Consider the following 26,159-nt stretch of genomic DNA (forward strand, 5'->3'; position numbering starts at 1 on the left):
ACTTAGACACATGTCTCAATTTTTTTTTTTTGAATTCTAATTTTGAGTCAGCAGTAACTTCTTCCTCTACAAGGGAGTGTGCAAAATTTATTTTTCAAATGTATTCAAGAATATTTAAAAATAAATGTGAATGTTTGAAGGTAATCAGAAATCAATACATAGTTGCTGCCTCAAATATCTTCTTCTACAGTCAGACTGAAGAAGAAATGTAAAGGAAAGACTTAGATGCAAAAAATATATTTTATGTATAGATAATTCTATTGGTCTTGCAAATATATCAGATCTAAGAACAATTCCCTAATGATTAGTTGTTGACAATAATTCTTGTTCAAGCCATGTGCTTTAAATTTTGAGTATAAGTAGTCTGAGGAAAATGAAAACTTAAAATCACAGTGATACTAGTGAGCAATTTAATAATGCAGTCTTCTTGCATTTATTACATTTTATGGAAGAATCATGAAGAATATATTTATAAAAGTCAATTTGTTTTAATACATAGTAATATAGAATTTTTCAAAGATATAGAAGTAAATACACATATCATTTGTTTAAAAACAAAATTTTGAAAAATCAATGTGTAAATTACTGTAGAAAGTTGTTATTGTTGTAGTCTTGTTAAAATTATAATAAACTTTGCATTTCATATCAAAAGCAGCCTTTGAATTTGAGAAGTGTATTGTAGGATACTCTCCTCAAATTCACTTATTGTAATTTGTGATACTTAAAACTATGTATATTTAATGTAAGTCAGTATCAACCTTGACTTCCAGTTTAAATTTCTCTTTCTCAAATTGAAATTTCTACCTTTAAAACAAGATAATGCAGACAAATAACAGTGTGAACACTGAGTAAGGCAAGCCTATTTCTACCATTTCTTTTTGGCATTATTTGGACGTTTCAGGTGGAGGCTTTGTAAGGCTGATTTATCCAGGTTCTTAGTTATGTTCTTCTTTCATGATTATGTCATCCTTGCCAGGATAACTTTCATGTAAATTAGTTTTTCAGCTGGAAGTGACTTTGACTTACTGGAGACATTTGCTAACGTCTGAGGACATATTTGTTTATCAGAGCTGAGAGGGGATGGCATTGTCATTTAGTGAGCAGAAAAAAGGGATGCTGCTAAACAACCAACAGTACACAGGACAACATCCACCCACAAAGACTATCCAGTTCAAAATGTCAATAGTGCTCGGATTGAGAAACCCTTATCTAAATGATGCTGGGAAACAGATTTTCTATATTTACTTGATTTGTTGGTATATATGCTTTCTGATGAATTTATGGGCATTACATAAGAATTTAATGGAAAGCAGAATCTCCAAAATGCTTTGCAATCAATACATAAGGTTTAAATAATCCTTTCATTTGCTTTTTGGGGGAGACCATATAATTTGTTTATAAGTATGGTCTTTGGAACCAAAGATAGTTGGAATCATGTCAGGATTCTGTCATTTATTATAGGTTTGATCCTTTGGATAAGATTCTTGACCTCTAAACTTTGATTTCTAGAGGTAGTAATATAAGTAGTAATTACACCTACCTTACAGGGTTATTGTGAGGCTTGCATTAAATAATTGTTATACATTATTTAACAGAAAGAAGGCACTTGATAAATATTAGCTTTTAATAAGTAAATAGAGATCAACTTATAGAAATGTAAAACCACAGTCTCAACCATTTGATGTTAGGTGATATAATATATACAATAATGCTTTATAATCTTCAGAGGTATACCGTAAATAACAAGAAATCAGTTGAAGGCTACAGGATAGATAAAAGCCTAAAATACTTGCTTGATAATTAAACGGAGACTAGTTAACAGTGGATTGTGTCGTTTTTATTGTTTTGCTGTAGAAGGCTGTTGCAGGTCTTCATAGACTACTAAACCACTTGTTTAAATGATTTACAATGATTTAGTGAGCTTTATTCTACTGCCAGAACTTTTTAATTAATGCAGAAAATTGCAGATTTCATCTTTGTACAATAGTGGTTTGTGGCCCTTTTTCATTGAGGGGGTTTCAGTTAAAATACGGCCTATTCTTTGTGGGGCTAAATAGTGAGGATGCTGCATTTTCTTGCTTACAAGGTCACAAATGTGTGATTGCGATAGCAATGACAATGGAGCCTTCCTCAGACTGCAGGCTTCTCTGTATCATCGCACCTCAGATTGTCTCTTATCTATGATATGCACTTGTTTACAGAAAAATATATTAAGTGCATTGATGGCATATTCAATGTTGACACCCCTGACTGTTGATGAGGCCACTGATCAGGCAGAAGAAGTCATTTTAGTGTTGATGTCCTGAGCTGTGTGATTTGCTTGTGTGGAGATTAAGTTATATAAGAGACATCTGTACCAGAAAGATGGTCAGTATTTTAGAAGATTGTTGAAAATAAAAGACAATTTGAGCTGTGAATCTGATTATAGTGTAGTTTGCAATTTATGGCAAAGTCTATCCATCAATATCTCTCTTTCATATTCATTTAGAATATAATAAGACTATGTGTTTACCTGATGAAAATACTTTTATACATATTAAAGTATGTCTATTGTTTTCTATAATGTGGTAGTAATTAATATACTATGCTAAGGACCCAGAAATATAACATTGAATAAAGCATACTTCTGAAAATAGGTACTTGAACTAATATACTATATAATGAAGCTACTAATACATTTAATCACTTTTTAGTGAATTAAAAGTCACCGTATTATTAGATTGTGGATCTATAACATTTTAAAAGCCTTTTTATCATTGCATGCATTAATGCCTCCCCATTATCTGTAGCGTAAACCTCCCCCTTTATTTCTACTGACCTATTATCCCCACCATCTAAAAGCTATAACCTAAAGAAAAGAATGTATTTTCTTTGAGACTTTGGTTTTTAATATATGAAAGGTTGGGTTATTTGATATTTCTAGAAATATAGCTTTTTGGTAGAGGTGAGATCAAGAATGAACAAAAAGCTCTTTACACTGAAAATAAAGTATTGTGGTATTTTTTCTTGTTTTTTCTTCTGTTAGACACTTGTTAAAATAATGAATGAATCTTGTGGTGAGATTGCACAGGAGAAATCTTACCACAAGGAGAAATGGCTTTACCCAGGAACTTATCTAGAAGCAAGAGAGAGTAGGTCCTCACAGAAAGAATATTGGATAGCTCTCAGAATTTATAATGTTAATGAGACAGATGTTGGAGTGAAGTTGATATCATCTTTTAAACTCTGCATTCATAAATTGCAAACTATGACAAACATTTATGCCAGAAATGTCATCTTTAGATAATTGTGCCACAAAGATAATTTTAAAAGCAAGCAAAAGGCGACATTGTTCATGATATTAACACAAATCTATAAATAACATTAATACTTGACAAGGAATTATTAAATATTGGTGCACACATCTAATTGAATACTATGCAACTGATAAAAAGAAGTAAATGCTCTAAATGAGATTCTTGGCTCTGCTACTCACTTGCTTGGGAATGTTAGCCAAGCCTCTGTGTCTCTCTCAACTTCAGCTCCATCCTCTGTGAAATGTGCATAAATTGCTTATTTTACAGTTTGTATTTATTTAATACAATTACATGTCATTTCTTGTGAGACATTTACCAAAGTGAACAACACATGGTATGCGCTGTGTATTTTAATTGTTGTTATAATTGTCCCCATCATCCAAATGAATTGATAGGAAAGATATTTATATTATACAGAGAAAATAAAAATATATTATGAGGTTTTATGTTAAAATTTTATTTAAATAAAAATACACAAAAGATTATGAGCTTAGAAAATTATATATAAGAGCTGATACCAAGTTGTAAACTGTGATTACAGTTGTGTTTTGAGTGACATTTTGTTGAACTGAAGATCCAGATCTGCTTTGAATTATTTACTTTTCATGGGTTTCAGTTAAATGGAATCATCTCCAGGGCCCTCTCTCGTTTCATGATACTATTTTCCCTAAATGTGCTACAATATTAGCTTGATAATGAATACTGTAAGAAAGTATAAATAAAATTTGCCATGTGAGCTTGGTGGATAGAGCAAACACTGCCAGGTGAGGGAAATGGGATAATTTAGGAAGGGACTATTTTTAAATATTAGCTCATTTGATATTCACTAAATCTCTTTGAGGTAGGTACTGCTGTCACTCCAATTGCCAATAAAGGCATGAGACTCAGAAAAGTTAAAAGCCTAAGTACACACCGCCAATAAATGGGAGTGCCAGGATGCAAACTCAGGTCTATTGGACTCCAAGCCCATGCTCTTAACAACTCTACCATGAAGGCCATTGGAACAACTGCTTATTAGGGATCAGAACCAGCATGGACAAAGCCATTGGAATGAAACTGAGTCTACTTGGCTAAAAGCCTAACATAACTTGACTAGTAGGCTCCCAAGGAGGAATATATGGAGGGAGATAAGGTCAAAAGGGAGAAAGCTGCAGAAATTTAGAAAGCAGATCCCTCAGTTCCAAAGTTAAAAAATAATAATAAATAGGAAATATATTGTATTACTTTATTTATACATTTAGAAAATACAGATGAAGACAAAAAAATAAAAGTACTATATTTTACTCTATTAATGCCAATGTATATGTTTCCAGTCTTCATATATGCATATACGCCCACTCATATTTCTTGAGAAAAAGCATACTTTCCCTTTATTTCTGCATACTATAACATGAATACTTCACATTTTACTGCTTCTCTCCCCTCACTTCACAAAAGGAAGTTTCTGTTCAAAAAACTGTTCAATCTCCTTTGCTGCTTTTTCCTTGTCGTGGAACCTTGGAATTCCCTGGGGCACAATCTCTGGTACTAGTTACTTTTCTCTTTCTACTTCCTAGGTGATTTAATCCAGTTTCATGGTTTACAAAACGGACTTCTATATCCTCACACCTTCAACATTTTATCTATTCAGACCTCTCTTCAGAATTCAGCCCTTACATACACCTGCTTATTCAAGGATCTCTACTTGAGTTTCTAGTGTCTGCAATTTGATATATGAAAACTGAACTTAAGTTGTTTCTCTTCACATCTTCACCACAGCGTTCTCCACCACAGCCAATGCGAATCCATCCTTTTTTTTGTGCTCAGGCTGAAAATCTTGGCATCCTCATTGATTTTCCTCTTTCTTCCACATCCCTAGTCAGCTCTGATAGCCAGCCTGTTCACTCTACCTTCAAAATATATTCACAATCCTAGCATTTCTCACCACTGGTACTTACCATATCTCCAATCCGACCACTGTCATCTCTCTCACCTAAGTTAGTGCAAATTTCCTAATTGCTCCTCATTTTCTGCCTTTGAGCCCTTATTCTTGTTAAAATGTTATGTAGAATGTGTTCCTCCTCTGTTGGAATCCTCCCAGAAAAACGTTCTCATGCAGTGTTAAAGCCAAAGTCTTTTAAAATCCAAACAGGCTCAACATCGCCACATTATCTTTTGTTCTCCATGCCTTCCTTTCTCAGCATTTTAACTTTTCCACAGACACAGGGTCCTGTTTGCTATTCCTCAGCACACTAAGCATAAATCTGTCTTAGGGGCTTTGTATTTGCTTTATCCTTTACCTGGAATGTTGTTTTTCTAGAGATCTGCATGATTCATTTCTTTAATTCTTTTAGCTATTTACTCAAATGTTATTTTTTTCAGTTTATGCTTCTTTGGCCACATTACTCAAAATTTCCCACATCTCCACATTTTTTTGCTTCTAAACAGTACTGTGTAGCACGCAATGTTTTATATATTTATTTTCTTTATTGTCTGGCAAACCCCCTTAGAGTACAGGCTCCATAATGATGTGAATTTATATCTATTTTGTCTGTAACTGGATCATTGGGGCATAATAGTGTGTTGGTACAGAATAGTTACTCGATAAACAATTATAGGAAACAGATGAGTGATGCTAATAGAGATGATGTATCCCTTTCAGGTCTATTTGGAATTTGTACTCTATGAATTTCACATATTTTGAATGCACATGACTTTCTATTTAGTCTTATAATCAGCTGACTTATAGCACAGTTCTCTCACATTTCTGTGTCATTTTTTAAAAAAGGTTTTCCAAGTATCTAAATTCATAGCCAATATCTGCCTCATCAGGTTCTAAAGCAGTAATGCTTTGTAACCTGATGGGCCATAATTTGTGGGTGGATATCAGGGCAATGTAAATACCCTTGTACTAGATAACCTACACACTTGTACCTTCTGTGTTTGTCTGTGCTGAATCATTTTTTCCTTGGGATGCTCTTTACCATATAGTTTGAAACATGACTCCTGTAAGATTCTATATCTCTGGGATGTTCAAATTGCCTCTGGGTGGCCCTTCTCATTTGCATGGACATTGGTAATATCTTTAATTTGGTAGGAAGGGGCTGTGAGGCAGCAAGGAGTAGTTGAAACAATGTTTTATAAAGTCAACAGGCATAGACAAAAGTGTTTGATTGGCTAGTTTTTAACCTATCAAAACTCATTATGTCATTTGTAAAATAATAGTAATAAAATAATACAGTTCAAACATCCCAAATTCAAAAAATCAGAGTCTGAAATGCTCCAGAATTACATCATTTTTGAATAACCACATGACGCTCAAAAGAACATTTCAGATTTTAGATTTTAGGATTTGGAACGCTCCAGCAATAAATAAGTATAATGTGACTATTTCAAACTCTGAAAGATTCTGAAATCTGAATTCTGGTCCCATCCATTTTATGTAGGGGTTGCTCAACCTACATTTTAGGGCTGTTATAAGGATTATTGATATACATATTGAGTGACACAGACTCACTCAAAGACATAGACATTGTGTCAAAATCTTCAAGGTATAGAGTGCACATGGAATATAATATTTTCCATGTGAATCAATTGCGTTTTTCTCTGAAATATATAAGCCTTGTATATGTCTTTGAAAATAAAATGCCTAAAACATTCTCTTTTGGTTTCCATGACACCACGTACTCTTATTTTATGTTACGTTTTGGGTTGCACCCTTATCGTAGTTGGCTTTTCCCAAAATTGGCTCCTCAGGAGAGTTTACTTTTTAGCTCTACGTTTACAATATTTATACTTCCTCTCCAGGTGATTTCATACATTCTATATATTTTGTATATTGATGACCCTCAATTTACATATCTAAATCAAAACTCTCTCCTGAGGCCAACCTTACCTATCCACTTTCCTGTTTGAGATCTGTACCTGTATGCCTCAAAAGGCATCTCAAATTTAGCGTTTTCAAAAGAAAATCATTAATTTTCTTCTGCCCTCACCTGTTTATGTACTAGTATATCCTATTACTATTAATGCTGTCCAAATTTACTAGATTCTCAAACGAGAAGCCTAGGAGTAGACTCTGATTTCTCTCTCTACCTTGCTACTCACATTTAGTCCATCAGTAAGTACAGTTGATTCTACCTGGAAAATATATCCTACTGTGACCACTTCTCTCCATATCCATTGTCACCAATCATAGAGAAGCCACCGTCACTTCTTGCTAGATTATTACCAGTTTCCTTATAAGATTTCTCCAATTGATTATCCAGAAAAATGGGAAGCCAGTTAATCCTTTCTAAAATTAATCTGTGTCAGTCATTTGCTTAAATCTCAATGGCTTTCTGTTGTGCTTAACATTAAAATTCTTTTTTTTTTTCTTAAGAAACAGTCTCACTCTCTCACCCTATGCTGGAGTGAAGTGGTGGTACAATCTTGGCTCACTGCAAGCTCTGGCTCCTGGGTTCAAGTGATTCTTCTGCCTCAGCCTTCCATGTAGCTGGGATTACAGGTGTGCACCACCACATCTGGCCAATTTTTGTATTTTTAGTAGAGATGGGGATTCACCATGTTTGTCTCTCTGGTCTTGAACTCTTGGCCTCAAGTGATCCAGCCGCCTTGACCTCCCAAAATTCTGGGATTGTAGGCATGAGCCACTGCACCCGGCCAACATCAAAATTCTTTATAAGAGCCTACAACATCTTACGTGGCCTGGACCGTAATTGTCTTTCCATTTTCGTCTTGTATCACCATTCCTCCCAAGTTCTTCATATTCTGGGCACATTTTTTTATATGACTGGCTTTTTTTTTCATTCTTCTATTTTTTTTTTTTTTTTGCCTTTTGTTAAAGTTTAGGGGTACATGTGTAGGTTTGTTACATAGATAAACTTGTGTCATGGGGATTTGTTGTACATATTATTTCGTCACCCAGGTATGAAGCCAAGTATCCACTAGTTATTTTTTCTGACCCTCTCTCTCCTCCCACCCACCAATGGGCCCCAGTGAATGTTGTTGCCCTCTAAGTGCCCATGTGTTCTCATCATTCATCTCTGACTTATAAGTGAGAACATGTAGTATTTGGTTTTCTGTCCCTGTTTTAATTTGTTAAGGTTAATGGCCTCTAGCTCCATCCATGTCCCTTCCAGAAACATGATCTTATTTTTTATGGCTGCATAGTATTCCATGGTATATATTTACCACGCTTTCTTTATCCAGTATATCATTGATGGGCATTTAGGTCAATTTCGTGTTTTTGCTATTGTGAATGTTGTTACAATGAAAAAATGTATGCATGTTTCTTTATAATAGAATGATTTATATTTCTTTGAGTATATACCCAGTAATGAGATTGCTGGGTTTAACGGTATTTCTGCAGTGGGAATGTAAATTAATTCAACCATCATGGAAGACAGTGTAGTGATTGTTCAAAGATCTAAAGATAGAAATACTATTTGATCCTTATTTTTATTTCCATTCATCAGCTTTCAGCTAAAAGTTACCCTTTAGAATACCAATATGTAAGGCACACAAGTATAGGGAGCTTGTATACTTTGCTCACTCTTGAATATCCAATTCTGAGACTAGAATTAAAGCATATGTATACCATAAATATTTGTTAAGTGAGTTAATAAATAGATGGGGCATGATAGGTGCTTGATGAAAGATGATGATACTTATAAATGCATATTATTTTACTTCTTTGTCACATTAGTCTCTTCCACTAAATAGTGAAATTTTTGTTGTTAAATGAAATAAGTAACAAATTTAGCATAACTTCAAAAGGCAATATTTTAGTGTTTTAGTATGTATATTATATCTCATATGTAGGGCTTTCATAAAACAAATGAATAAAATGCATGGGATTGATATGTCAGCTACACAAGCTTGATGGGATCAAAATGATTGTTTTCTCACATCACTTTGATGTTCTTACCTAAGAAAATGAGTCCTGTTTTGTTATTTGTTTGCTCACTAGAATTCTGATTTAATAAGAAATTGTACTTTTTTTTTAAACTTCAGATTTTTCTTTTTGTCTGCGGTAGAATTCACATTACCGTGAGAATAATTATTTTAGGTCTGAGGAAATTGAAAGAAAATTTGGTAATATTCAGGAGAAAACTAACATTAGTCTTTATTTCTTCTCCCTTGTCCACAATCCCAACTTTTGTGCTAAAACTGTTTTTTTCTGTATGTTTCCAAATGTCTCGTTATTGGATAAAATTTTTAAAATATAAGTAGTTGGTGCTGTACAGAGGAAGACTTTCTCTGTTGCCATAGAAAACAGTACAAGGAAATAGTGAAAATGATGATAGGAGTGATTAGAAATGTGATTCAAGTTACATTCATTTTGTGTCTGGGTTGGACTTTTTGTAGATTTAATGAGCTTTCAGATCATTAGAGTTCTTGTAAAAGTGTGACATTTACATACATTCCTGCAGAAACATCACCCGTTTTTGAAAGTCAGTGCTTAGGAAGTTAGTAACTTTAAAATAATTTGAGATCCTTGGCTGGCAGAGTTGATAACAAAATAAGTCTCTTACACAATCCCCTTAAGCAATCAAACTGCTAATTTGCCAGTTCTCTTTTACAAATTATGTTAGAATTTGCCATAGAAAACTTGGAACAAATTTTCTTTCTTCCCAGGAATTTAAATTGAAATAGATGATGACATTCATAGCTATCCTAAACTTCTACCTGGCAGAATAGTTACAAACATACATCCTTTTAGCCCTTTGAGGCTTAGTGATGTGGAATTTTTTTGGATCGGGGCTGGAGGACTGATTACTGTGAATTTTATTACAAGACTCTGTAATTACTTTGAAGACTCTCTGGAGGACCAAGTGAGTTGCCAGAGAATTTTCTGTTCTCACCACCTAGCCACAGAATGCCCTTGAAAATTTAATAACAGAAAAGTCGTTTTAAATATATATAGCCCAATTTAATTTATAAATCATTTATGTAGTTGATATGTTATATTGATTCCCATAGGGACAGCCTAGCACATAGTATCCCCATTTTTCAGGTGAGCAAATTCTGGAACTGAGAAGTTAAACAGTTTACTACTACTTCTTGATAGAAGAACAGGGATTAAAATGTGAATATTCTTTTTTCTAAAAGTTGGTGCTAATTTCACTGTTTCTTGCGCCTATTTGGGGAACATTTTACTCTCTAATATCCTAACCTTTTCCTTTCTCTTCTACAGTACATTTACCATGAAACACCTACTTTTCCCCGTTTGTTTTTGTTATATCTTCTACATTAATTCAACACAGCACTCATTTATTCCAGGGAAGATTGTTCAACTTGCTTGACGTTGCCTTGGGAGAGAGAATATGTGGGGTATTTTTGAAAAGATAATTTTGTTTTTGCAATTGCACAATTAATTACATGATCAATGCCAAATACTTCAAAAGAAGAGAAAGCATAATGAAAATTTAAAAACAGTTATTCGCACTTCCATTACCGAGAGATCAATGCTGTTTAATCCACTGGGGTGCATATGTCTTGAAGTTTTCTGTTCATGGTGTAGTTTTGCTTCTAGGATGGTCTCCCACCTCTGCCTGAGAGTACAGTTCTGCCTGCCACATACAAAATTTGGTTTTGTGTATTGCAGGTGAACAAATAAAGAATATTAATCTATGCAAGACAGGGTCAAGAAGCTACATCAGCTGCTTCATCAGATCACAAAGGATGTAGGCAATGTAAAGTCAGAAAAAATTTTTGGATTTTTTTTTGGCTATCTGCATCATTAAAACGTCCTTTCTCTGCTGACATGAATCATAGAACTTCTCCAGACTAGTTACGCTTATGTTTGTTAAAGACCTTTTTTTTTTTTTCAGGTTTTGAAGATTACGGTCATATGGATCATCTAACTAAATGGTACATGGTGACACAATGGTCCTTTAGAGAATACATCTGAATTGGTGGCTAATTTCTAGATGTGCGACTCCACATAGGACATTGCTTGTTCACATCTCTCAGAACACTCCTGAATTTTCCCCACCATGCTATCTTTATTAGCTTGAACTCCTTTCCTAAAATGGTCCTTCTGTTGATCCTGTCAGTCTTACTTTTGAAAGAAGATGTCCGTGGGAGTGCACAGTCCAGTGAGAGGAGGGTGGTGGCTCACATGCCAGGTGACATCATTATCGGAGCTCTCTTTTCCGTTCATCACCAGCCTACTGTGGACAAAGTTCATGAGAGGAAGTGTGGGGCGGTCCGTGAACAGTATGGCATTCAGAGAGTGGAGGCCATGCTGCATACCCTGGAAAGAATCAATTCAGACCCCACACTCTTGCCCAACATCACACTGGGCTGTGAGATAAGGGATTCCTGCTGGCATTCGGCTGTGGCCCTAGAGCAGAGCATTGAGTTCATAAGAGATTCCCTCATTTCTTCAGAAGAGGAAGAGGGCTTGGTACGCTGTGTGGATGGCTCTTCCTCTTCCTTCCGCTCCAAGAAGCCCATAGTAGGGGTCATTGGGCCTGGCTCCAGTTCTGTAGCCATTCAGGTCCAGAACTTGCTCCAGCTTTTCAACATACCTCAGATTGCTTACTCGGCAACCAGCATGGATCTGAGTGACAAGACTCTGTTCAAGTATTTCATGAGGGTTGTGCCTTCAGATGCTCAGCAGGCAAGGGCCATGGTGGACATAGTGAAGAGGTACAACTGGACCTATGTATCAGCTGTGCACACAGAAGGTAAGCTTCCTTTACATACATTGAATATATGTTATGCACTCAACAGTTAAACTTTCAGGTTTGGAAAGACTAATCTATTCTTAATTATTTTAGATATTTTGAATTGTCCCAGTTATTACGTAAGATAGGAAGGGACTGGATGGCAGATATCTAGAGAGGCATAGACTTAAGCTATAGAAGGGTGTATATGGCCAACATTTGGTGAAATCAAATTTTGTTTTAAATTATGAATTTCATTATTTACTGTTGCTATATTGATGCTATATCGTACTTCTGCTATGATTTCTTCCATATTCGTTACTAGAGATTTTTAAGTCTCTATATCTTTATTGAATGCCTCACATTTTTGGCATTTCAAGATTGTTCTAGAAGCCTATTGTTTCTAATAGTTAAAGCTAGGTACACGTAAATACACATAGGACTGAAGGTAGTAGCCAGTTCTTGCCTAGGTGTGTTGTTATAGAGAATTCCCAAAAAGTTTACTCTTACATCAGGTTTTCAGAAGAATATATGGTCAAATCCAAAATGGAAATAAGAATAAATTAATTTTATCCTTGTATGGGACATATTTGAGAAGTATAATTTTAAATAATTCAACATATTTGCTTTAAAATTTATTGCTTCTTTATGCTCCAAGAATAGTGAGGAGAGAAAATATTGACTGATGATTTATAACAGTGAATAATAAGTAGCCCTTTGTTTTTTATGGTGTATTAAAAATGCTTTGTATACACGATTTGTTAGCTCTTGACCAAGGCTGTTTGGAAAAGTTTTGTTTTGACCTACACAGGTTGTGACCCAAAGAGGGAGACTCACTTGTTAGGCAATACATCTAGAAAAACAAAATGTGTATATTAAACACTATAGAATATTGAAGATACTAAATACCTTTTATAAATTATTGAATTATTATATTTGTTGAGATTTTAAAAGTCTGCAATAACATATCAATGTAGTTCAAATATTTCAGTCCAGTACCATGTAGAATTAAGTTACTTACCCCACTTCAGAGGTTAGGAATGTATTTATGCAACACATATTATTGTGTGCAAATATGTATGCAAAGCTCTTTGACAATCCTGTGAAGGATAGGTGTTTGTTTTCTATATCACAGACTTCAGTGGGCTTGCAATCTGGCAAAGGAGAGGAGGCATGCAAAAATACATATATAACCATAATTCAAGATGACACAATGTTACAAATCTGAGTCTAAAGAAAATTGATGGAGAAAAAAATCACCTCCTGTTCTGTGGTTATGGGGGTCATGGTGGGAATCTTACAGAAGAAAATGGAATTTGACAATTGAAATTTAACAAGAATAATACTGACAATTGGTGAAAATTAGCAGGGATGGCTTTCAGTGAAAAGCATAAGAAAATATGTGAAAAAGTAAAAATGTGTTTGAAAGGCCAATTATAAGGATATGTTTTGGTTTGCCTCAAATAAATCATACATTTTATTAGGGACTTCCTTCTAGCTTCAGAAGAGCAGGGCTTGGTCACTATGTGACAAATGCTAATTTGATTGTGCTCCAAGGGAAACTCTTAGCCATGACCCTTGGCTTTTACTAGTTTAAACTGTTGCTTTATCCTGAATTTATCTCAATGGCAATCTAATTACCTAACAAAATAAGTTATGATGCATTCACACAATGCATTATCATGTAGCTATTAAAATAAATGAGGCACTCTATTAGGTAATGACTACAATCTCTAAGATCGTCTTAGGGGGAAAAAAACAAGGCGCAATTCTGTATATTTGACATTTTATTTTTTCTAAAAGGAGTTTTTATACAAACAATTTGATTAGATATTCATAGAATTATTCTCAGAGAAGAGCAAAATTACGAGTTGCTGCTTCTGAGAGGAAATCTAAGTTAAGAAATAAGGTGGAATATTTTAATGTACACTTTTTATATGCATACACTTTAAACTCTATATTAAATATATAATTTACCTCCTGAAATATAACAATTACATGAAAACATTCTATTTGTGGGCAAACAAAAGACAATAGAAATTGCATTGCCAAATTCAGGCAAAACATTTAGGTTGTACTACCACGATTCAGGAGAGAGCAAACCTTGGAATTGAACATTCAAAGGCTGGAAGAAATACTCCTTGGCTTACTGTTCATGTGGTTGTGTCAAGAAATGTTTATCTTGCATTGATCCCAAGCAAGTATGTGGATAATGAGGTTATGTTGTATTAAGTTTTATGATTTATCTGTATAAGAATGGCATGGTAGGAATTTTCACAAGGTGAAACTCACCTCTGGGATCAGAAAAGTGAGAGTCAAACAGGATACAGCTCTGTTGGCTACCATGGAAACTCTCCAAGGTGATGCTTGGTTTTTGCAGATTGGTTTTCCAGAAATTCTTGGTGGGATCTCCCATGAAATGAGTGTCGGTTATCATTCAGTCTTTTTTTCTGTTTGGGTTGAAGTGATTTTCTCTAGCATTAGGAGAATTAATCCTAGTATCTGATAATTTATCCTTATGTTCTTATAATTATTCTCCTTTGTTGAGTTAATACTCTTTTTCCTGAAGAGTGTGGAAATTTCCAAATGCTTTCACATGAACCATTAAGGTCTATGAAAAGATGTAGTCCTATTTTTAAAAAAAGTTTATCATTCTAATTGCCTATGTATTTTATGCTTAAACCTGACCATACTGTGTCACCAGTTCCACAAGATGTCCCTTCAAGAAAGTGTATGTTATCGCAGAATTCCAGAGGAGTGTACAAGGAAAACTGGGTTTCAGCTTCAGTGTTAATCTCTTACACTTGCTATTTCCTGTCATTTATGGTTTTAGTAGGCTGTGTGACTGGGTATTTACTGTGGCTTATTCTATTACACTGAAATTATGCCTAGAATTTCCAGGCAAAGAAATTCATAGTATAAAACAGAAGAAGGAGAAAAGAAAGCATTTTTAAAGAGCAGATCAAACTAGCTCTTCAGCTGGACAGAGGAAAGGAATACGCAATGACTCAGAAGAAAAATAAATCACTTTTTTTAAAGGAGTCACAACTCTGTCTGCACTAAGGAAATGTAAGGGGTCCTTTGTCTTAGTACTTTTGCAAACCTTGGTACATGTGCCCATGATGACACAGGATTGATGGTGCTCGCGTGTGTAACAGTGTGGCAGATTGCATTGATGACTTCCACTAATGTTGAATGGTGCCCCTATATTCATATCATTTGCTTTTGACTTGATAATTCCCCTTCACTTTCATGTAGCACTGGCCATCTGACTACTTTGACCAACAGCACTTGGTTGATGTGAAAACTGTCTTCCTAATTTGTGTTGGAACCCTATCATCACCCTGTGAAGGATGAGAGCACCCAGGTTTTCCAAATGAGTGTATCTTAAACCACTTGACCTCAAACATGTCTTTTTGAAGGCAACAAAATTGTCTTCCTGACCCACAGCTAATTGCAATCACATAATTAAGCCCAGCCGAAACCCTCAACATTACCTAGCTGACTACTATTGTGAGCAATAAAAAAATGCCTTCAGGATGGAGTCCATTATAAACATATTCATCCCTCTCACTCTAGTCTCCAATCCCCCTCCTCTCAAATAAGATACCACTTCTTAAACTTCCAAAGCAAAATGAAATAAATTAACATGCATTAATATTCTTGAAATTTGAATATGAAATAAAACAATAAATGCTGTGGGTAAGAAGGAATATTTAAAATGCTTTGCCCAAACTCCTGTGGCCAGAAATGTGATAGTTGCCTTAAAGTCTGAATGTTTTAAATAGTTAAGCACTTGCACATATTTTATTATTATATTCTTTACCTTGATCTAGTTCAATGTTATTGAGAAAAGTAATTATCATATTGCATTTTTTACAAAAAAATCCATGTATATTGTACTTTTTGGGTGATTGACAGGATTTCACACTTCACTAGTTTTCCTGACTTTAGTTGAAAATCTACAGTATATCCACAGGGCCTGTTAGAGTGCCCAGCATATAATAAGTGCTCAAAGACTATCTGCTGAATAGAGGGATTTGTGTTAGCATAGTACCTAGCTCAATATTTATGAATATGTAGTATGTGAATAAATAGCAGCTACTTGTAAGTTTTTAGTTTTGCTTCTTTATAAAAATGAGATGTCTCCAGATTTTTTAATGATTGCCATTCTAACTGGTGTGAGATGGTATCTCAATGTAGTTTTGATTTGCATTTATCTAATGACCAGCGATGATGAGCATTTTTTCATATGTTTGTGGGCCTCATATATGGCTTCTTTTGTAAAGTGTCTTTCATATCCTTTGCCCACTTTTGAATGGGCTTGTTAGTTTTTTTCTTGTAAATCTGTTTTAGTTCTTTGTAAATTCTGGCTATCAGCCCTTTGTCAGATGGGTAGACTGGACAGGGAAGATGTGGCACATATATACCATGGAATATTATGCAGCCATCAAAAACGATGAGTTCGTGTTCTTTGTAGGGACATGGATGAACCTGGAAACCATCATTCTCAGCAAACTGACACAAGAACAGAAAATCAAACACCACATGTTCTCACTCATAGATGGGTGTTGAACAATGAGAACACATGGACAGAGGGAGGGGAGCATCACACACTGGGGTCTGTTGAGGGGAAATAAGGGAGGGACACTGGGGGGTGGGGAGTTAGGGAGAGAGAGCATGGGGAGAAATACCAGATATAGGTGAAGGGGAGGAAGGCAGCAAATCATTCTGCCACGTGTGTACCTATGCAACAATCTTGCACGTTCTTCACATGTACCCCAAAACCTAATATGCAAAAAAAAAAAATGAGGTGTCAAAATGACTCCCTTGATTAACTATAAAATCTTGTTCATACTACACTCCATTTTTTGTTTTCACTTTTTCTTGAATTTTTGATTCTGTCTAACAACATAGGAATGTTAACTTGTTATAGCAAACAAACAAACAAAAAACATATCAGTGATGTTCTGGGGAGAAAAATGTACCATCAGTTATTTACTTAAACATGTGTTCATAGTCTATATGCTTGTTTGACTTCTAAAAAGTGGGAGTACACTTTTTCCATCTTAGCATTTCTACTAATTATCACTATATCAAGAGTACAATTTAGCTTGGAAAAATAGTAAATGCCACTGTGGAAGCTACTGAATAATTTTTAAAAGGAATTTATTTTGTTTGTCCAGGAGTGGAATAGTGCTGAGAGGTGAAACAAATTTTGGGATGATCATGGTGATAATAAAGACACATAAACTACTGTTCATTTCAAAGAATGTTAACACTGGAAGGTCTGAGGCCAATATTTTATCTTCTGTATTTTACATTTAAGGAAACTGAGATAGAAAGATCATGTAACTCTACCTTGCTTGTCAGATAATGAGTTGCAGAGTTAAGTCTTGGAACTCAGGATTCCTGTCCAGAACTTGGTTTCCACTACATTGTTGGAGATTGTTACTCAGTTTCCTTTTTGCCATTTTTCTACCTCTCCATTGCATTGTTTTATTCCTTCTCCCTTTATCTTAGTGGCAACAATATTTCTAAACAATTGACTGAAAGTTTTAATAGCTATCTGAAATAGTAGAAAGGGCAATAAATGAAGTAGTTCATCCAAAAACTAGCCTTGACAGGAGACTTGCTTGAATCTGGGAGACAAAGGTTGCAGTGAGCCAAGATTGCACCATTACACTCCAGCCTGGGTTACAAAGTGAAACTCAAAAATAAAAATTAGCTTTGAGAAACAGCATGATCCCTTTGCTCTTGATCTGTAAATTAGATGAAGTGCTCCTTTTCCTGGGTTATATTGAAGGTTTGCAGAAACTCTGAAAGATTTTCCTTTGGTTAACAAAAATTCTGAAAACATGAGATCCCCAGAAATCTTTGAAATTATGGATTTATTATATAACTTTATTGGTTATCATTGACCTAAAAATACATAAATTTAGAAGATGCAGAGACTTTTAGGGGAATTCTTCACTAAGTTGGATCATGAATCCATAATCTGGGAAGCACAGTGGGCAACTCTAGTTGTAAAGCAATAGTTATTCATGTTCATATATCACTGTCAGAAACTTCATTGCTGACAGTGAAAGAAATACAGATGACCCTGGAAAGAGTGTTCAAAGCAGCACTCCCTCCTCTTCCCTTTCAGAAGCAACAGCCTATGGATTCAGTCAATAATTTCTAAGTGTGTTATTATTGCCTCTTTCAGAGAAAAATATAGAATCCACTGACATATCCCCATGTGGCTTGGGCAGTATTTGCTGTATATTCAGATTCATTTCTGATGATACAATTTCTGGTTTGGACTCTGGCTCACCTATAAGACTCATGCCTGGGATAACATACCCACCTTCCTCTCTCTTAGGCACCATTGTTGAAAATACTAGAAATCTTCCACAAATACTCCATGTCCAGGATGACTAAGCTTAGTTAAAAGAAATTTTGTTTTCAGCAGATGTCATTGTACTGCTCCCCCATAATGCACAAATGTCTATGGTGATGTGCAAATGTACACACTTTTACAGTGCTAAATAATCGAACGCTTACCTAAATGTGAAGGACATCTCTGAGTACGTAGCCTGTCAAGTATTCAGTATTTACTCATCTTATAGATGGCAGCTGCACACATCCATGTTTTCCCTTCGTCACCCTTATTCCAGATATCATTATAACCTTTTAGCTTCTATGTTTATAATGTTCAGCCACTTCTGTTGAAGTTGCTTCCGCATAAGGAAAGCTGGGGAATGAGAGGGCATGCTGTGAGATGTTTATGTTTCAGTGTACAGCTTGAAACACATAAAACACAGAATGAAAAGCAAATTATGCACAGCAAATTCTACTCAACATAAACCAGGCAAGTATATAAGAAGTAGTAAGAATAGAGATCCTCAAAACTCTAGAGGAAGTAGCTTGAAAGATTTTTTTATCTTCCTTCCCTCCTCCTTTTCTTCTGTCCTCCTTTTCTTTCAATTCCTTCCTTCCTTTATACGTTCTTACCCTCCTACCCTCCTTCCCTTCTCTTTGTCTCTCTCCCTTTCTCTTTTTGATTCTTTGAGACAGGGTTTCTCTCTATTCCCCAGGCTGAAGAAGAGTGGCATGGTTATAGCTCACTGCAGTCCCAAACTCTTGTTCTCAAGCAAGCCTCCTCGCTCAGCCTCCCAAGTAGCTGAGACTACAAGCACATAACACCATATGTGAATAATTTTTATTTTTTAATTTTTTGTAAAGATGAGCCCTTACTATATTTCCCAGGCTGATCTCAAACTACCAGGCACCAATGACCCTCCTGCCTTGGCCTCCAGAAGTGCTGGGATTACACAGACGTGAGCCACCACAACTGACATTGTCTTTCTTTATCATTTATCATTTTCCTAATCTCTTTTTAACTGGAAGGGTTTTTGTTTTGTTTCATTTTGTTTTGTTTTTGTTTTTGGAGGCTCTTGTATAAGTCTGGTCGTTATCCTATTAATTTGAGAGTGGACGGATAAAATATGAAGCTTACATTAATAGTATTTTGGGTTTGGAAAAATAAGTTAAAATGACTGTGCTAAAAGTAAGATAACTGACATGAGAACTAAAGATTTTACTCTGTGACTCCGGAAAGTCACTTCAACTGCTTGCATCATTTTTTTTTTTTAATGCAGAAAGGCACTACAAAGAATGTTCTTACAGATATCTTCCAAGGCTAAGTGTCTCTGACTTGCTGTGCTCAAACTTCTGCAGACTACAGTTTGACTACATTAAATGTCGGACATAGGGTGGGCAACATAATAAGGCTCCGTCTCTACAAAAAGTTTAAAGAAAAAAAAAAAGAAAGAAAACTAGCTAGGCATGGTGGCATGTACCTGCAGTCCCAGCTACTTGGAAGACTGTGGCAGGTGGATCACTTGAGGCCAAGAGGTTGAGACTGATTAATTGCACTCAGCTTGGGTAACAGGGCAAGACCCATATCAAATGCAGCCAAGGAGGGGCTGTTCAAAGGAGAGTCGCCCAAATGGTTATGTCATTCGAAAACAGATCATCAGAGAATAAATTTAGTAGAGAGAAGACAATACATGGCAGGGCCCTGATGGCTACTTTTGGTATCTGATATATATACATATTTTGTTTATTTAGGTATTTGTAAATTAGATGGGAAAGAGCTAGTTTCACTCTATATAGCCAGTAGTTGCCAGAGACAGCTAATTACTGAAATACCAGAGTAACAAAATATGTTTTAATTAATTATTTGTTGTTTATTAGCAAAACTGTTCAATAAAGGAACTACCTCTCTTAGGAGGTAGTGAGTTAGTTCTTTGTAACTCCCTGTGCCCAAGCCTGGAATGGACAGTCACTTGAAAGACTCTGGAAAAATGGACTTAAACCTCAGTTGAAGGAGGAACGATGTTGGATTGTTATTTTGATAATTCGCAATGTTGACAGTCAAATGCCATTTGATATTTTATTACTCTGTGAGTTAAAACATAATCACATATACTATATTTCAAAATTTGTTATTTTGTTCATTTATTTCTTTTTTTTCCCCCATTTATTTTATTTCAGGTTTTGGGGTACATGTGAAGAACATGCAAAATTGTTGCATAGGTACACACGTGGCAGTGTGATTTGCTGCCTTCCTCCCCATCACCTACATCTGGCATTTCTCCCCTTGTTATCTCTCCCCAGCTCCCCACCCCCCACCGTCCCTCTGCTATTTCCCCCTAAACTGACCACAGTGTGTAGTGCTCCCCTCCCTGTGTCCATGTGTTCTCATTGTTCAACACCCACCTATGAGTGACACAATCTGATAAAACAGCCATTTCAGTACAATGGACAAGGAAAGAGTGATTTTTTTTTTTTTTTTTTCCTGCAGCTAAAGTTACTGGCAGAGCAAAGATTTGGACCCAAGGCCAACTCTTTGGAAACAAATCTATATGTCATTCCTTTGTACTGAAGTAGGTGTGGCTCCAAGGAAAAGTAGAATGGACATCTCTTGGTTCATTTTCCTCTCCTGGGAAACTAACAAACAAACAAAAACACTATTTGTTTCCCTACTGAGAGTATCTTTTGAGCATATTTCTGTGTCTTTTTATGTAGCTTTGAAAGCAGCACCTTTCCTTGTTCCCATGAAATGGGTTAATTATAGTGAGAAGAAAACAAATTAAGGAGGAGGCCTGTGGCAACAAGTTGACCTCACAGAAGACCTCTTCGTGAGTCTGATGACAAGCACAGACTCTGCCTGGTTGTTGCTATTTACATCTCCGTCACAGGCTCCACACTCTGTCCTTAAGATGTCAATAATAGCAGAAAGCAATATGGTACAGAATTTTTTAAGAGCAGGAGGACATATTGTAAATGACGTAGCCTTATATATGAAAGACAATTCTTTGGAATTCATCAGGGCTGTGAGTTATGAAATCTCATTTTGGCACATTTGCAGATACTCCAGAAAGATTTATCAAACTTTAAAATGTTGAATTGAGAAGATGCTTTGGCAAGAGGTGTAATAGTCAAATACATTTATTTTAAGGGACATTGTAAAGAGATTTCAGCCCAATGTTACATGTACACATTGATTTTCACACGCACACACACGCACATACTGAGATTCTAAAGAAAGAGATTAGCCCATGGGCTTTTTTCTAATAGTGGATCATAACTCATAAGTGATTTGTAAAACCAATTTACAGGGTTGAAATCAGAATTTAATGTAGAATACATTAAAATAGACTACAGTACAATATAGATATCAACACGTATTACATCATAGTAAGGTTAGATATTTTGTAAATTTGTACTTTAGTTACACATAGCCATATATAGCCTGTGGGTTACCATTTAAAATTTATTTCTTTTATGCCTTGCAGCTGGAAAATAAAAGTTTAAAAATGACTTACTCTACTTTTTTCATGTTATTCATAAATACTTTGCTAGAGAAATGTAACCCATTCACGCAAATGTATTCTTCTGTGACAATGTTTGATTTATATTTTCTGGAGCGATGTGCTTTAGGTATTATTTAAAACAAGCAAAAATTTCAAGCACCCATGGTAGGAAATGGTAAAAGCATTGGACAACATGTAAATCATGGATATAATGTTGGTAAATGGCATACACATCAGTACAGGACAATAGCATGGACACTAGCCAAGGAGTTGAGGGGAGTTTCTAGTCCCAGTTTTTATCAGTGATAAAGACAGTCTGGGAACATTTTAATTTTTAATACCCCAATATAGTACAGTAGAAATAAATGCCAAAAATATTATTGTTTTGACATTAAACATTTACATCTAACAGATTAACCTTTCTAAACCTCCACACACATGCAGAGACACACAGGTACAGGCACATAAAATATAATGTAAGACATTTGTGCCATTTACAAGATAACTTTCTGGCTATATAAACAAGTCATAGTACGCAACATGTGGTGTGTTGTGTAATAAGCCACAAGTTTATAAAGTGGCAATCTTCTTCCAGTTTTCTCTGAGTGTTCCAACAATTATATGAATAATTTCGTTTGATATATAGTCAAGTCTAGAATTTAGACTTCTTTTGAGAATGGAATGCTTGGGCAAAATACCATTGGCAAAATATAGTGCGGTAATGTATGAGGGTGTGCTTTTAAAAGTATTGTAAAAGTAGTTAATAAAATGAGTAACCAACAGTGGAGCAATAAGTTAAGTTCACAGTTTGTTGCAAATGTATCTTTGGAATCTGTTTTTTGACTCTTTGAAAGAATTTTTATTTAAGTAGCATGATGAACTCAGGGAAATTGGAGTACAAATATTTTTAATAGTCTGGCTAGTTGAAGGACTTTGGATAAGTAAATTTAATTTCCTCATTATCAAATTGAGATAAAAATACCTGCCCTGTAAGATTGTTGTGAAAACTAAATATAAAGCACTTAGTCTCAAGCTTGGCACATAGAAAATCTTCTAAATTTTCCTGCCAAGAACCTGTCTTGCCTTATCTTGGCTATGAAGGAAAAAAAACCATAAATGATGTTTTAATTCAGCTTTGCCCGGTTATAGCTGACAACCTAATGGAGTGCAGAATTGGTCAGGAAAGTGACCAATATATGTAGTCAGCTTTGGATTCTTACTAATTTTCCTTTTACAAGGTAAGTTTGCAATTGCACAATGAAAGGTAGGGTGCTTATTGCTTTGGCGTAAGTACAAAAACATCCCACACTCCTCCTCTGACTGCTGATGTATATTGAGAGGCATTATGCTGTGGTAAGTTGAGCGAGATCTGGACAGTTCCAGAGCTGTGAACATGGTTATCTTTGATGTGTGTGGGTGTAGGGGATGAAACTAGAGGGGATTAACGATGAAAAGTTAATGCCGTAGTTTAAGTACTTTGGAATTTTTTTTACATTTTCAACAAGCATAAGGAACTTTTTAGTGAAAAAAATAAGTGGAAGCAATAGATACATAACTTCTTTGTAAATTTCACACTGGACATGCTCATGGACCTGTACTAGTCCAACTAGAAGGTTTGTTAATAGAAATAAGTTGTAGCACATTGAGGTATGCCATGGGCCTGAGGTTAAAACCAAAAGAAATAACGTGGGCCCTAGTAAATAAAACAGGCAAATTACATTTAATTGCTATGTTAGTTTGAAAACTAATGCTATGCCAGATTGCTGTAGTTCCAATAATAATAAATATATAACAATAACTATGTAACTTTAACTGACATTGTAAAAGTTTTTATTCTATGAAGTGAAATCAAGGTAGATTATTATGGTGTTATTAGTATATTATTAACACTACCTGAAAGTCAGTAGTCTCATTCATAGCTGCAATGAAAAGTGGATAGAATAAAATAAAAAGGATATTTCTTCATGACTTTCCTCAAGAACAATAAAAAGATAATTATTTGTACTTTTAACAGTTTCTTCCGAAACTGTCTTCATATAGCTTTGGTTGTATAATCTGTTTTCAACTGTCATATATTTGACTTTTACTAGATTTGGATTAGTATTTCAAGAGTTGACTTCTCCTAATAAATCTAGAGACCCATTTTTGTTAATGAAAAATATATTACTGAATTATCATGTGATAGCATTTTATCCTTCAGAGAAGTTGAAAAAATGTAAACGTTAAGTAAGATATACTAAAGTACCTGTCAGTTTAATTTTAGTTTTATGGAATTAGAAAACAGTTACAAATGATTTTGACAATTAATATGTTTTCATGGAAGTGATTTGAGAAAAAACAGTAAATATTTGAAGACAGAGAAATACACTCTCTGGCTATGTTATTTGTAATCAAATTGAATTTGATTATTTACAATTCTCGAATTAGTGCACCCATTTCTTATAATTTGGATGATTGAGAATAATTGATATTAATTTTTTGCTCAGAGGATGTAAATACATGTAAATAACCATAAATTCCTATGATATATTATGTTAAAACTATAGGTTTTTTAAAAATATATATGCTAAAAATCAAGCTCACAATATTATAGGACTTTGTATTTAAATAAAATTGATAACAGCACAGTCTCTTAGGCATAATACATTGCAGAAAAGAAAAAAGGATTTGAGGGCTTGGTGGTACTTTAATTTGCCAAGATTTTGAACTTATAACTGAAAACTTGTAGCAACACTTGGTGCTTGGAAAGCAATTTTTGCACAAAATATAATTTTCAATGGAATGCAAATATTTACATTTCAGTGTAAATATATAGCACATGAAAGCATACAAAGTAGAGCTGAACGTCCATGTGATTCTACCACGAACAAATTATTTTATTCACTAGTCTACAAATATTTATTGAGTAGATACTCTGTACTCAGCTCGGTGGTAGATACTGTGAAAAAAGTGAAATTGAAGCACTTGCTAGCACATGAGTTTTCTCAAATATATACCAAGCCATGGCTTCGTAAGAATAGAAAATTTCCCCTCATAGAAAGAATATGTTCATATATAAGCAGAAACTCACAAAGTTATCTGTATGGCAATAGATGAATAAAATATGTATAGAGAGCTTTGGTTGAAATAAGAAAATCATTGTGTTGTCTTTTTGTTTAATGCAATGTTATTTTATATCATTTAGAGCCCTATAGATGGTCTAGTAATTCCCGTTTTTATGCTATTGAATGGCTTTGATCTAATATGAATATCATCAGTACTTTTCCATTTGAGAGAGGAAGTCTGAGTTGCACACTCTTAGTACCTTTATTTTTTTAATAAAAGAGTGAGATTTTAAATCTTTCTCACTAGCAGATACAGCAAACAACTTTCAACAATAACCTATATGATCCATAAGAGGTAATTAAGATATTCTCTGACTTATTTAACAAAAATGAAATAATTTATATTTAGGACTATTAGATCTCTGCTAACAATTATCTAATGATCTGTGTGGAACAATGGAAAGACTTAAACACTTTTTATATTTTAACCATACTACATTTTTCTTGGTGTAAATTTAACATTCTTTAACTGAATTTGTTCATAATTACAAATGTTTCTTGGTATCTGCCTCTCTTGAAATTCTCAATCTTATTTTTGAGTTTTAACCTCTAAGTTTTTCATTTCTTTTGAGTAATCAATAGAATTGATGGTTGGATTGAACTGCTTTCACTTATTTGGAACGTACCTTCTTTATAGGAGACTGCGTTATTTGTGACTTTAGGGATTAGAAATTTGGGTATGTTTGGATGTTTTTTTTCTCCTAGCTTCAAAACCTGTTATATGCTTTTGCTTTTACCTTCAGTCTGTCAAAGATGAAAAATTAATGCATGCAATTTAAAAATTTGAAGACGCTGAAGAGAGTATAACACTTGTGCCAATAACAGGATTTTAAAAATATCCTTTAGAAACACATAAAAGAAAAATATAAAACTCAAGTTTTTACATATGAAATACTAAAGTAGCCAAGAGTGGAGTTTTGTAAATTGTAAACAATTTCTAACCATAGGCAACTGAAATAAATTTTAACCATTCCCAAGAAAGAGCAGAAGTTCATGCTAAAGCAATTCAGCTTGAATATGTAAAGATTTGTTTCCCATACTTTTATAAAATAAAAATAATTTGGTTTCGAGGTCACTGGAAAGAGTATTCATCTTGGAATTACTCTGGAGACCATATTTTATTTTCCACTTTGGAGTGACCTTGGGCAGCTCACTTAACCTTTATGAATACGCAGATCCTCGTTTGCAAGATGACAGATGGCTGTACCTGCACTTTCTGTACTAATGTGTTGTTATGATGGT

The 26,159-nt window shown here is 34.7% G+C and overlaps 1 protein-coding gene across 6 annotated transcripts in view; it reads left to right on the forward strand.

The window, feature by feature from the left end:
* Positions 1-26,159, forward strand: part of GRM5 (glutamate metabotropic receptor 5) — a 545,439-nt gene that overhangs the window by 6,307 nt on the left and 512,973 nt on the right. For all 6 annotated transcript variants that reach the window (XM_032295814.1, XM_032295819.1, XM_032295815.1 and 3 more), the window contains exon 2: positions 11,111-11,971. In XM_032295814.1, coding sequence (XP_032151705.1) covers positions 11,311-11,971 — 661 coding nt within the window. In that variant the 5' untranslated portion in view covers positions 11,111-11,310. The remainder of the gene's footprint in view (positions 1-11,110; positions 11,972-26,159) is intronic.

The sequence above is a fragment of the Sapajus apella genome, unplaced genomic scaffold, assembly GCF_009761245.1.
Source record: "Sapajus apella isolate SASKATOON/1434 unplaced genomic scaffold, GSC_monkey_1.0 scaffold34, whole genome shotgun sequence".
Lineage (NCBI taxonomy): Eukaryota > Metazoa > Chordata > Mammalia > Primates > Cebidae > Sapajus > Sapajus apella.